This window comes from Nipponia nippon, unplaced genomic scaffold, assembly GCF_047370975.1.
Source record: "Nipponia nippon isolate SJK-2023a ecotype South Korea unplaced genomic scaffold, ASM4737097v1 scaffold_26, whole genome shotgun sequence".
Classification (NCBI taxonomy): domain Eukaryota; kingdom Metazoa; phylum Chordata; class Aves; order Pelecaniformes; family Threskiornithidae; genus Nipponia; species Nipponia nippon.
The window spans coordinates 1370327-1382661 of NW_028262343.1; the positions used below are offsets into that span (position 1 = coordinate 1370327).

Sequence of the window (12335 nt, forward strand, 5' to 3'; positions counted from 1 at the left end):
TATTATATAGAAATATAAGCCAGCCCATTATTCAGAGGAGATCATGAGAAATATCTTACCTTTTGGACAAATCTATGAGTCCCCACAGTAGAATATGCATCTCCAGAAGGTAAGGATGCTGGCCAGTGTAATCTGACCTTTTCACTTTGGGACTGCAACAAAATAGGTTTAATTATTGGTAGTCAGCTGCTACTGGGTGGACTATGAAACGGAGTGAGGCATCCTCAATCTATATAGTGGCTACAACAACTAACGCTTTCCATGACAGATATGAAGTTGTCATCCTGCTGGAGTTCTCAGGAAGTGAATGGGCCTGGAGACTGAATTACCCATTCATCTATACTTCAAGGCGCATTTCCAGGTTAAGCAAAATAGATTGGCAGCATTAAGGATGTTGCATCCATGTAGTAGTACAACAGTAACTCAAAACTTTTACTCTCCACTAAGAGACCCCAACATAGATAAACTCTGTTGGGTACTATAGTCCACTAGAAAGTCTTATAATTCTTAACCAAGTAATTGTATTCACTATATTCATAAGCCTAAACACTTTTAAGACAAAGGAGGCACCACTTTGTTATTCCCTCTCATTTTATACACTACTATATGTTCTCATATTCTATATATTTCATCACATGCATCTTATCCCTTTTTGATCCTTATCACTGAAGTGTATTCAAGAAACAAGTTAGAGAAATAGCAGAGCCTACACAATTTTTTTATAAAAACAAACACCAACAGAACTATGTCTTTCCTATTTCACATACTGCTACAGTCAAAAGAAACTTCAGAGCAATAATTAGGTTTTGAAAAATAGATGCAGTATTTGATATTCTTATTTGCACAGGGCATCAGTTACATATAAAGATAAGCTTTATACAGGACTAATACACTTATTTAGGAATTAGAAACCAGAGACATTCAATTAGCTTAACACTTATACTATCCTTTTCTATGCAAGCTGTGAAGTCACTTTCTCAAAATTAGTGTTAAGCAATGATATTTAACTGTACAAATATTAAGAAGTGAATTCCACTTATAAGTGTCAGTATAAAATATCTAGAGTTTCAGGACATGCACCCCAGGACTGAGTAAGTCACAGAAGTCTTCCATGAAGTGCCCATCATTAACACATTTTTCAAGTATCAATACCTGTTCTTCCATTTTATCCTGTCTATCGAGAGCAGCTTCAACAGCATCAAAGAATTCTTCTTCATTAATCAGACTATTAGGACCCTCCTAGAGCATAAGAAACAAAACTAGTTCAAAATTTTGGAGACACGAGAGCTCCACTTAAGTTTAATATTAGAAATAGATATTTATATATTATGCATATAACTGACAGAAGGAAATTTCTTCCATAGACCTCAAATATTTTCACCAATATTCTTAGATTACAATTAATCTGAAAACCCTACTTGTTAAAGGACGTTATTTCCTTTAACTACAATTTAGGGGTAGTTTTATAAACAAGCAAAAAAACAGGAAACTGAAGACTGAGTAACAGTGTCAATATGCTTTGACATCAGATTTAGGTTTTAATTAACATATATCTTCTCTTAAAAATGTTTACAGTGTGTCAGTAAAGTAAACATTAACATAATTGTATAGTTAGACTCCTTCCAAGTATTCCAGTGCCTTAGGGTAGATTTCAGCTATGTGCTCAAAGCACAACAAGACAAGACAAAATCCTAGGGATCACTATCGAAAATTCTTGGAAAGAACAGTTTAACAATAAACAGCAGGTAGAGTTGAGTCAACTATTAAAAACTTGTGTCCGCTAAGTAAAATGGTAATTTAAGAAAACTAGGTTTACTGCTTTTATTGTATTGTAAAACAAACTGGTCCAGCAAATTTCAAAAACCTACTTTACAACAGGGATATCTGGGAGAAGCAGCTGGGTTCATAACCAGGTAGACAAAGTCCAACTTCCTATCCATCTTTTTCTTTTACAGTGCCTCAGTCACAATGGAGAACCTAAGCTCAAGTATCTTTTAAATATTCCAACATATTTCTCAGGCTATGATTTATAAGTAGAAATCTGCTTGATTAACGTAAATGAAAGGGTCAAGTTCTTAAAAATTATCCAAACTGCATTATAGGTGCATTAGCTTACATTATTCTTCAGAAAGTAGTTTAAGAGCCTTAGAATTTGACTAAATAACCAAACAGAGGAGGAAGCTGCTAAAACATGCAATTTAACAGATGAAGCAGAACCTAAAATCATTGAATTTATCAACACATTTCAAGTGGCAGTGACAAATTAAAAAACAATTCAAGTTAAACTTCAGATTCTAGGACTGCCTTTGCAGTCAGGGTTTTCATATTTGCATTACATATCTATACAGCTGACTCATTAAAAAGTAAGAGTACAAAACTTGCATATGAACAGTATCAAATGTACAAGAAAAATAATAAAAAAGCAGAAATATCTGTAAGCAAAATGCTTTAGACAAAAGCAGAATAATCATAGAATCATAGAATCATAGAATGGCTTGGGCTGGAAGGGACCTTAAAGATCATCTAACTCCAGCCCCCCCTGCCATGGGCAGGGACATCTTTCACTAGATCAGGTTGCTCAGGGCCCCATCCAACCTGGCGTTGAACGCTGCCAGGGACGGGGCGTCCACAACCTCTCTGGGCAACCTGTTCCAGTGCCTCACCACTCTCTGAGTAAAGAATTTTTTCCTAACATCTAATCTAAATCTCCCCTCTTTCAGTTTGAAACCATTCCCCCTTGTCCTATCACTATCTGCCCTTATAAAGAGTCTCTCCCCCTCTTTTATATAAGCCCCTTTAAGTATTGGAAGGCTGCAATAAGGTCTCCCCGGAGCCTTCTCTTCTCCAGGCTGAACAAGCCCAACTCTCTCAGCCTGTCTTCATAGCAGAGGTGCTCCAGCCCTCTGATCATCTTAGTGGCCCTCCTCTGGATCCGTTCTAAAAGGTCCACATCTTTCTTATGTTGAGGGCTCCAGAGCTGGATGCAGTACTCTAGGTGGGGTCTCACGAGGGCAGAGTAGAGGGGCAGAATCACCTCCCTCGACCTGCTGGCCACACCTCTTCTGATGCAGCCCAGGATACAGTTGGCTTTCTGGGCTGCTAGTGCACATTGCTGGCTCATATCCAGCTTTTTGTCCGCCAGGACCCCCAAGTCTTCTCTGCGTGGCTGCTCTCAATGAGTTCTTCTCCCAGTCTGTACTCATGTCTGGGATTTCCTCGACCCAGGTGCAGGACCTTACACTTGGACTTGTTGAACCTCATTCAGTTCATATGGGCCCACTTCTCAAGCTTGTCCAGGTCCCCCTGCATGGCATCCCGTCCTTCAGGTGTGTCAACTGCACCGCTCAGCTCCGTGTCATCCGCAAACTTGCTGACGGTGCACTCGATGTCACTATGTCATTGATAAAGATATTGATAAGCACCGGTCCCAAGACAGAGCCCTGAGGGACACCACTCGTCACCAGTCTCCACCTGGACATAGAGCCACTGACCACAACTCTCTGAATGCGTCCATCCAGCCAATTTCTTATCCATCGAATAGTTCATCCTTCAAATCCATATCTCTCTAATTTAGAAATAAGGATGTCGTGTGGGACTGTGTCAAAGGCTTTACAGAAGTCTAGGTAGATGACATCGATCGGTCTTCTCTTATTGACTGTTGCAGTCACTCCATCATAGAAGGCCACCAGATTGGTCAGGCATGATTTGCCCTTAGTGAATCCGTGCTGGCTTACTCGGATCACCTGCTTGTCTTGCATGTGCCTTAACATTGCTTCCATGAGGATCCGTTCCATGATCTTCCCAGGCACAGAGGTGAGGCTCACCGGTCTGTAATTCCCCGGGTCCTCCTTCCTACTCTTTTTAAGAATAGAGGTGATGTTACTCTTTTTCCAGTCACTGGGGACCTCACCTGACCGCCATGACTTTTCAAATATGATGGAGAGTGGTCTTGCAACTACATCAGCCAGTTCCCTCAGGACCCTGGGATGTATGTCATCAGGTCCCATAGACTTCTGTTTGTTTAGTTTTATCAGGTGGTCTCGAACTTACAGTGGGAGGGCCTTCGCTCCCCCAGCCCTCTCCTAGAGGTTCCGGTACTTGGTAGGTGCAGGAAGCCTGGCTGCCAGTGAAGACTGAGATGAAGAACTTGTTGAGCACCTCAGCCTTCTCCATATCCGTTGTCACCAGTTCCCCATTCATGTTTATCAGAGGGGGGACACTGTCCTTGGCCTTTCTTTTCTGACTAATGTACTTATAAAACCCCTTTTTATTATTCTTCACATCCCTTGCCAATTTCTGTTCCATCTGTGCCTTGGCCTTCCTGATCCCATCCCTACATGTCCTAGCCATTTCCCTGTACTCTCCCCAGGCTACGTGTCCCTGCTTCCACTGGCTGTGCATTTCCTTCTTACGCCTTAGATTGAGGAGGAGGTCCTTGCTCAGCCACACCAGTTTCCTTCTTGCCCTGCCTGATTTCTTACATAGGGGGATGGAGAGCTCTTGCGCTCTAAGAAAAGTGTCCTTAAAGAGTTGCCAGCTCTGTTCCGTTCCTTTGTCCTTAAGGACAGTTTCCCAGGGGATCTCATCCACTAAATCTTTGAACAGCTGAAAGTTTGCTTTTCTAAGGTTCAGGGTCCTGACTTTGCTCTTTGCCAGGCCCATGTTTCTTGAGATCACGAACTGAACCAGGGCGTGGTTGCTACAGCCTAAACTACCTCCAATCTTCACCTCTTTAATGAGTTCCTCTGCATTGGTGAGTACCAGGTCCAGCAATGCTTCTTCTCTGGTTGGTTTGTCTAATGCCTGGACCAGAAAGTTATCTTCAGCAGACTCCAGGAGTCTCCTGGATTGCTTGCAGCCTGCTGTATCGCTTTCCCAGCAGATATCTGGGTGGTTGAAATTACCCATCAGGATGAGTGCCGGCAAGCACGATGCTTCCTGCATCTGAAGCAAGAAGGCCTCATCAACAGGCTCCTCTTGATCAGGCAGTCTATAGTAGACCCCAACCACAAGGTGACCTTTATTGGTCTGATCCTTAAGTTTTACCCACAAGCTCTCAACTAGCTCATGGTTGGTTCTCAGAGGCAGCTCTTCGGAGTCTATCCATACAGGGCAACACCCTCTCCCCTCCTTCCCAGTCTGTCTCTTCTGAATAGCTTGTAGTCTTCGATTGCTGTGTTCCAGTTGTGTGAATCATCCCACCATGTTTCTGTGACAGCAATCAGGTCATAGTTATCTGATTGCACCATGGTCTCCAACTCCTCTTGCTTGTTATCCATGCTGTGTGCATGTCCTGGTTTCAGCTGGGATAGAGTTAATTTTCTTCTTAGTAGCTGGTATAGGGCTGTGTTTTGGATTTAGGATGAGAATAATGTTGATAACACACTGATGTTTTAGTTGTTGCTAAGTAGTGCTTACACCAGTCAAGGACTTTTCAGCTTCCCATGCTCTGCCCGGCGCACAAGAAGTTGGGAGGGGGCACAGCCAGGACAGCTGACCCAGACTGGCCAAAGGGCTATTCCATACCGTATGATGTCATGCTCAGTATATAACTGGGGCGAGTTGGCCGGGGGGGAAGCAATCGCTGCTCGGGAACGGGCTGGGCATCAGTCAGTGGGTGGTGAGCAATTGCACAGTGTATCACTTGCTTTGTATATTATTATTGTATTATATTATTATTATTACTACTACTACTACCATTCTATTTCATTTTACTTCAATTATTAAACTGTTCTTATCTCAACCCATGAGTTTTCTGACTTTCACCCTTCCAGTTCTCTCGCTCACCCCACTGGGGGGGGAGTGAGCGAGCGGCTGTGTGGTGCATAGTTGCTGGCTGGGGTTAAACCAGGACAGTGCATTAGTGTAGAGGCACTTCAGCTGGGCTGCCAGCCTTGTCACCTTTTGGGAGGAGCCTTCACTAGTTCCTTTGGGATGATTTACAGGCGTTTCCCTGCTGCCTCCTGAGGTGTTCCCTCATTTTTCCCTGTTCCTCTGAAGTACATCCCCTCCCCCCGCTGAATCTAGTTTAAAGGAAAGGAAACCCGAGGTGAAGACAGACTTCTATTCTCAAAAAATTAAGGATTTAGATTCTTCATTCAGTTTCAGTTTCCAAGGCAGGATAAGAAAAGTGGCATGTACATGCTTGCACAGCCAAAGACCTTGATTTACACACACTCTCTCTCTCTCTCCTTTGAGAAACAAACCAATCTTTAAAAGCCTTAGCATTTTTAAAAATTTCAGAAGCAGAATTTGTACCTCGTAGTCTGGCCCTCCAAAGTGGGACTTTTTCTTCAGTTCTGTCACAGCATTTTTGTATGCTTCTTCAATTCTTCTCCTTTTCTCTGTCTCCTGTAAAATTACATGATCAATTTGATGCAGCAAGAATGAATTGGCTGATAATAGTCAGCATGCCAGTAAATGGAATGACCAGTATAGGGGTTTTTCCCAAGTAACAATTGCAAAGCTGCTGATTTTGATTTTATTTGCATGCATGCATTATATGTGCCCATATACATGCATATATAATACAAAGCTTGGGGAGCTAGCTACCTTGAGCATACCTTCTTTAAGTCATGTGGAAGAAACTAGATCAGCAAGCAAAATCTGATATCTAGTTTAAGCATAGCTATTCCTGGTTTGTTGAGGGTCAGACTTGGTATCTGACAGTTTATATAAACTCCTTGACACAGATGCTTGGGCAGTGATAACAAAGGGTGAAAAGTAAGACTGGTAGAAAGCTAACTTGTTGAATGGGGTGAGATACTAGTGAATCATAGCATGTAAGCTTGTATCTATAATTAGCTGGCATAGGATCCACGAGAATCATTTTGTGAACTCCATGCAGAGACTAACAACTCAAGATCATTCTCCCATAATAGGTGTGTGACTGTACTAGAGCCACTAATGATGTCTATGTCATTGTATATTTTGAATAAAGAAGTAGTAATGCTGGAATCAGATTAAGCCTAGTATTTCCTCTGCAAATTCTACATACTGCCAGATATTCCCAGAGAAAGCGCTATAAACACTTCTGAAATTCTTGCAGAATTCAGCTTTAGTACATAAGATGTTTCTCTGTTCCCTTTCGGCAACTGGACACCACACACTACTTCTTGCAGATATGAGTATAATTATTCAGCAACCCAATTTGAACTTTAATGATTTGGTGGAAAACCCTTAACAACACTGAAAGGCTGAGTTTACCAACTGTGAATTTGGTGGTAATGTTCACTCTGGAACACATACTTTCCAGTTTCTAAAGAAAAGTTTGAAAAGTAAAGCAACAGTTTTGATGCAAAACAACATAGCATAGTTTTCCACAGGAAAATTCTTAGGAAAAAAGCAGCACTTAGATGAAGACAGTATTGCCTTTATCTGTGAATGTAGGCTTTTCCCTTCCTGAAACTATCACAAACAGGCGATAACTGCTAACACTTAGGTTTCACAAAATTTTGCAAGTTTACCTATTTTGAAAGTAACTGGAGAGTCCTGAAGATGCATAAAGCATGACTTGAATGTAAGTCATTGAGAGAAAGCACAGAAGTTTTACCAGAACACTTGGAATGAAAAACAGAAAAAAACAAAACAAAAAAAAACCCCAAAACCAAAAAACAATTCCCCCCCCAATCCCCACACTTTCTGTACTTCAATCTGCAAATTAGTGATAATTCACATGTGTCAAAAGACAACTCTCCAAATCTGCCAGCTTCTCTTGGCAACAACATTAAATAAGGCAGAAATTGGGAAATTGTTTGATTGCACAGCAGAAAAATTACTGGTGTATTAAAACTCTGTAAAATTTAATGAGACATTTAAGTTACAATTGTGAAAGGTGAACAAAATAAACTACCCAAACATGTTGGGTATACCTGGAGGTATTTAAAAGACGGGTAGACGTGGTGCTTGAGGACATGGTTTAGTGGTGGACTTGGCAGTGATGGGTTAACAGTTGGACTCGATGATCTTAAGGGTCTTTTCCAACCTTAACGATTCTATGATTCTATGATTCTATGATTAAATTTAACATTCAGAAGATAAGTTTGCACATTAATACCAATTATTAAGACCAAATGAAACAAGAATAGAAAAATGTTGCTGCAGTCAAGACAAGAAAAGCACCATCACAAGGATTTTGTTGCAAATAAAACAATGGACCAAATACTAGAGATTAAATCCTTTCCCCGTTTATCCATTTTCTTTAAAAAAAGACTATTTTAAAAATACATTCAAGAGGCTCATACTGAAAAATATACTGCACTGGAAAAATAAAAAAGTCAAGCTCAAGATCTTAACAGCTAAGAATAAAAGGTCAAAAGCAAAGCTGTAAGTACAATTACCTTAGATAACATTACATGGTTTTGTATTAATTTTATTCTGGCTGTCTGACTGTTTTGGTAACAGAAACAAAACTAAATATAGAATTCTAAAATTACAATCACTAAGTGCACTTTTTAGCAGTCGACTCCTTCAAAATTAAAAGATGTTTTTATAATGATTTCTTGCTTTCAAAGGTTTAAAAATAAAGTTTCCAACTTTCAGAATGTAACTTAAAAACCTTTCATTTATTTAAAAAACAGGGTTTCTAGAGAAAGATATTCACTTCATAACACTGTATTCAAGTCAAATTGTAGTCAGCTGCAGATTCAACAAGTTCTGATGAACTTGAGCTTTTTAGTATTAGAAATATTTTAGGACAGCTATAATTTTGAAATATATTTGCTTCAAGTTCAGCAGACAAATCTCTCTTGCATCTTTAGGCTAAACTGGCCCTCTACAAGATGAAGGCTGCATAGTTTTGTGAAGTAGCAGGACTCTCACTAATCACATTTATGTTTTGCTGTCAAGTAAAACGTGGTTCTGAAGCTAGTGGAGTGAGGAGGCTGGAGAGGGAAGGAGAACAAGCTGGATTACAACGGTACTTACACTACTTGTAAAACACTCATTGCTTTTAGCCACTGACAGAGATCCTGTTCTTCCTGTGACAAACCTGCACAGCACAGAGCCTGCAGAGTTATTCTGCTGGTATACAAAGGACAAATTTGACACTGCACCTTTCAGTTCTTCTAGCTAGTCTTTTACAGACACTGGACAGACTTACAAGAGCTTTAAACCCCCCCCAGCTAGAGCAAACACAAATGGCTGCCCAATTTCATATAATTTTCCCCTCTAATCTCTCAAAGAAGATATTCTGAACTTTATCATCTCCCAATATTTACTTTGTTTTCAGAGCAGCGTAAGCATCTATGCAAGAAACCAAGAGTACAGAGATTAACATCATTCTCCTCCTACATCTATTTATCAGATGACAAGGCAATGGTTTTTTTGCTCAAGCCCATAGTTATAGAAGAGACTTTTACAGAGCCATGTTTAGCCACTAAAACAACAAGGTAAGAAAAACAACAAAAGAAGCCCTACAACTGAAGTGGAATAAATAGTGTTAGCAAAGGTCTGAATACAGTCAGCTACTGTCTTTAAATTCTTGTGCAGGGTGTAGGTGTCAAGGCGTTGGTTGTGGGGGGCTGCAGGAGTGGCCTCTGTGGGAGGCGGCCAGGGGCTGCCCTGTGTCAGACACAGCTGGTTCCAGCCAGCTCCAAAACAAACCCCCCACAGGACACAGCTGAGCCCATCCGCCACATGTGTGGCGCCTCTGTGAAAGGCTGCCCAGAACGGCTGTGCGGTCTCCAGCCTTGAAGACTTGAAACCAGACTTGATAAAGCCCTGAGCAACCCAGTCTGATCTCAAACTGTACTTCCTTTAAGCAGGAGGTTGGAGTAGAGACCTCTTGAGGTCTCTTCCAACCTGAATTACCCTATGATCCTATGAACAAGCTTCAAGTCTTAGGTCTGCTATAATTCCTCCAACTACCTAGATGAAACAATAATAAATTAAGTGTTGACAGAAGTTGCAATACAGTTAGATAGAACCAGGCCTTTGACATATGGACAAAGAAGAGCCAGGAGACAGGGGCAAGGATTCAAACGTGGATGCATTCTGTCTGAATGACTTCATTCTTTGAATTGTGTACCACTAACACATATGGAGTAAGACTTGAAGTGTGATATACACCATATGGAAACATGTTAAATTAAAAACAAGACAACAACGGCTAAATGACTATACAGGACACCAGCCAGTGATGGCAGGATTCTAGAAATCAAAGCCTGAAGTATAACCTAGCCATGCTTCTAGCACATCTCATCTGAAGAGAGAACACACTGACCCTTTTGAGTTGCTGTAGTGGTTGAGTACCATGAACTATCACTGCCATTAGAATAACAGATATTATAATACCACACACACCCCTAAAAAATTAACCAATTGGTATAAAACATGACTTAAATTAATCTCTTCAATCTCCTAAAGGTAAGTGAAATAATTGTATCTCAGACCTCTGAAGTTAGAACTGGTTGTTCTCCTCAGTACTGTAACCATCTCTTATAACTATTAAACATTTCAGAGATTTGCACATAATTTTGCAAGCATGGATAATTAGATCTCTTTATAGAAGGCTGCAAACAATACACTTATTACTGTAGAATACTATCAGGCTCTTTATAGATATAAAAAAAAAAAAAAAAAGTTCAGGAGCCTGGTTGAGAGAGTCCCTTGGGAGGCAGTCCTGAAGGGCAAAGGAGTCCAGGAAGGCTGGATGTTCTTCAAGAAGGAAATCTTAAAGGCACAGGACAGGCCGTCCCCATGTGCCAAAAGACAAGCCGGTGGGGAAGAAGACTGGCCTGGCTGAACAGAGAGCTTTGGCTGGAACTCAGGAAAAAAAGGAGAGTTTACGACCTTTGAAGAAGGGGCAGGCCACTCAGGAGGACTACAAGGATGTCGTGAGGTTATGCAAGGAGAAAATTAGGAGGGCCAAAGCCCAAATCGAACTTAATCTGGCTTCTGCTGTAAAAGACAATAAAAAATGTTTCTATAAATACATTAGCAACAAAAGGAGGGCTAAGGAGAATCTCCATCCTTTATTGGATGCGGGGGGAAACATAGTGAAAAAGGATGAGGAAAAGGCTGAGGTACTTAATGCCCTCTTTGACTCAGTCTTTAATAGTCAGACCGATTGTTCTGGGGGTACCCAGCCCCCTGAGCTGGAAGACAGAGAAAGGGAGCAGAATGAAGCCCCCATAATCCAAGGGGAAATGGTTAGTGACCTGCTACACCACTTAGACCCACACAAGTCTATGGGGCCAGATGGGATCCACCCAAGGGTACTGAGGGAGCTGGCAGAGGTGCTCACCAAGCCATTTTCCATCATCTATCAGCAGTCCTGGCTAACCGGGGAGGTCCCAGTTGACTGGAAATTAGCAAATGTGATGCCCATCTACAAGAAGGTTTGGAAGGAGGATCTGGGGAAGTACAGGCCTGTCAGCCTGACCTTGGTGCCAGGGAAGGTTATGGAGCAGATCATTTTGAGTGCCATCACAAGGCACGTACAGGACAACCAGAGTATCGGGCCTAGTCAGCATGGGTTTATGAAAGACAGGTCCTGCTTGACTAACCTGGTCTCCTTCTATGACAACGTGACCCACTTAGTGGATGAGGGGAAGGCTGTGGATGTTGTCTACCTGGACTTTAGTAAAGCCTTTGACACCGTTTCCCACAGCATTCTCCTGGAGAAACTGGTTGCTCATGGCCTGGACGAGTGTACTCTTCGCTGGGTAAAAATCTGGCTGGATGGCTGGGCCCAAAAAGTGGTGGTGAATGGAGTTAAATCCAGTTGGCGGCCGGTCATGAGTGGTGTTCCCCAGAGCTCAGTATTGGGGCCAGTTCTGTTTAGAATCTTTATCAATGATCTGGACGAGGGGATCAAGTGCACCCTCAGTAAGTTTGCAGATGACACCAAGTTGGGGCGAGAGTGTTGATCTGCTGGAGGGTAGGAAGGCCCTACAGAGGGATCTGGACAGGCTGGATCGATGGGCTGAGGCCAACTGTATGAGGGTATGGCTAAGTGCTGGGTCCTGCACTTGGGTCACAGCAACCCCATGCAGCACTACAGGCTTGGGGAGGAGTAGCTGGAGAGCTGCCTGGCAGAAAAGGACCTGGGGGTGTTGGTCGACAGCCGGCTGAACATGAGCCAACAGTGTGCTCAGGTGGCCAAGAGGGCCAATGGCATCCTGGCTTGTATCAGGAATAGTGTGGCCAGCAGGACCAGGGAAGTGATTGCCCCCTTGTACTCAGCACTGGTGAGGCCACACCTCGAATACTGTGTTCAGTTTTGGGCCCCTCACTACAAGAAGGACATCGAGGTGCTGGATCATGTCCAAAGAAGGGCAATGAGGCTGGTGAAGGGTCTAGAGAACAAGTCTTATGAGGAGCGGCTAAAGGAA

At 42.1% G+C, this 12335-nt stretch overlaps 1 protein-coding gene across 11 annotated transcripts in view; it reads right to left on the reverse strand.

Annotated features, from left to right (window-relative positions):
* The window catches only part of LOC148055139 (ceramide transfer protein), an 88282-nt gene that overhangs the window by 14221 nt on the left and 61726 nt on the right, over positions 1 to 12335 (reverse strand). For all 11 annotated transcript variants that reach the window (XM_087762509.1, XM_087762498.1, XM_087762501.1 and 8 more), the window contains 3 exons: positions 6259 to 6351; positions 1153 to 1239; positions 60 to 152 (listed from right to left, as the gene is read on the reverse strand). In XM_087762509.1, coding sequence (XP_087618635.1) covers positions 60 to 152; positions 1153 to 1239; positions 6259 to 6351 — 273 coding nt within the window. The remainder of the gene's footprint in view (positions 1 to 59; positions 153 to 1152; positions 1240 to 6258; positions 6352 to 12335) is intronic.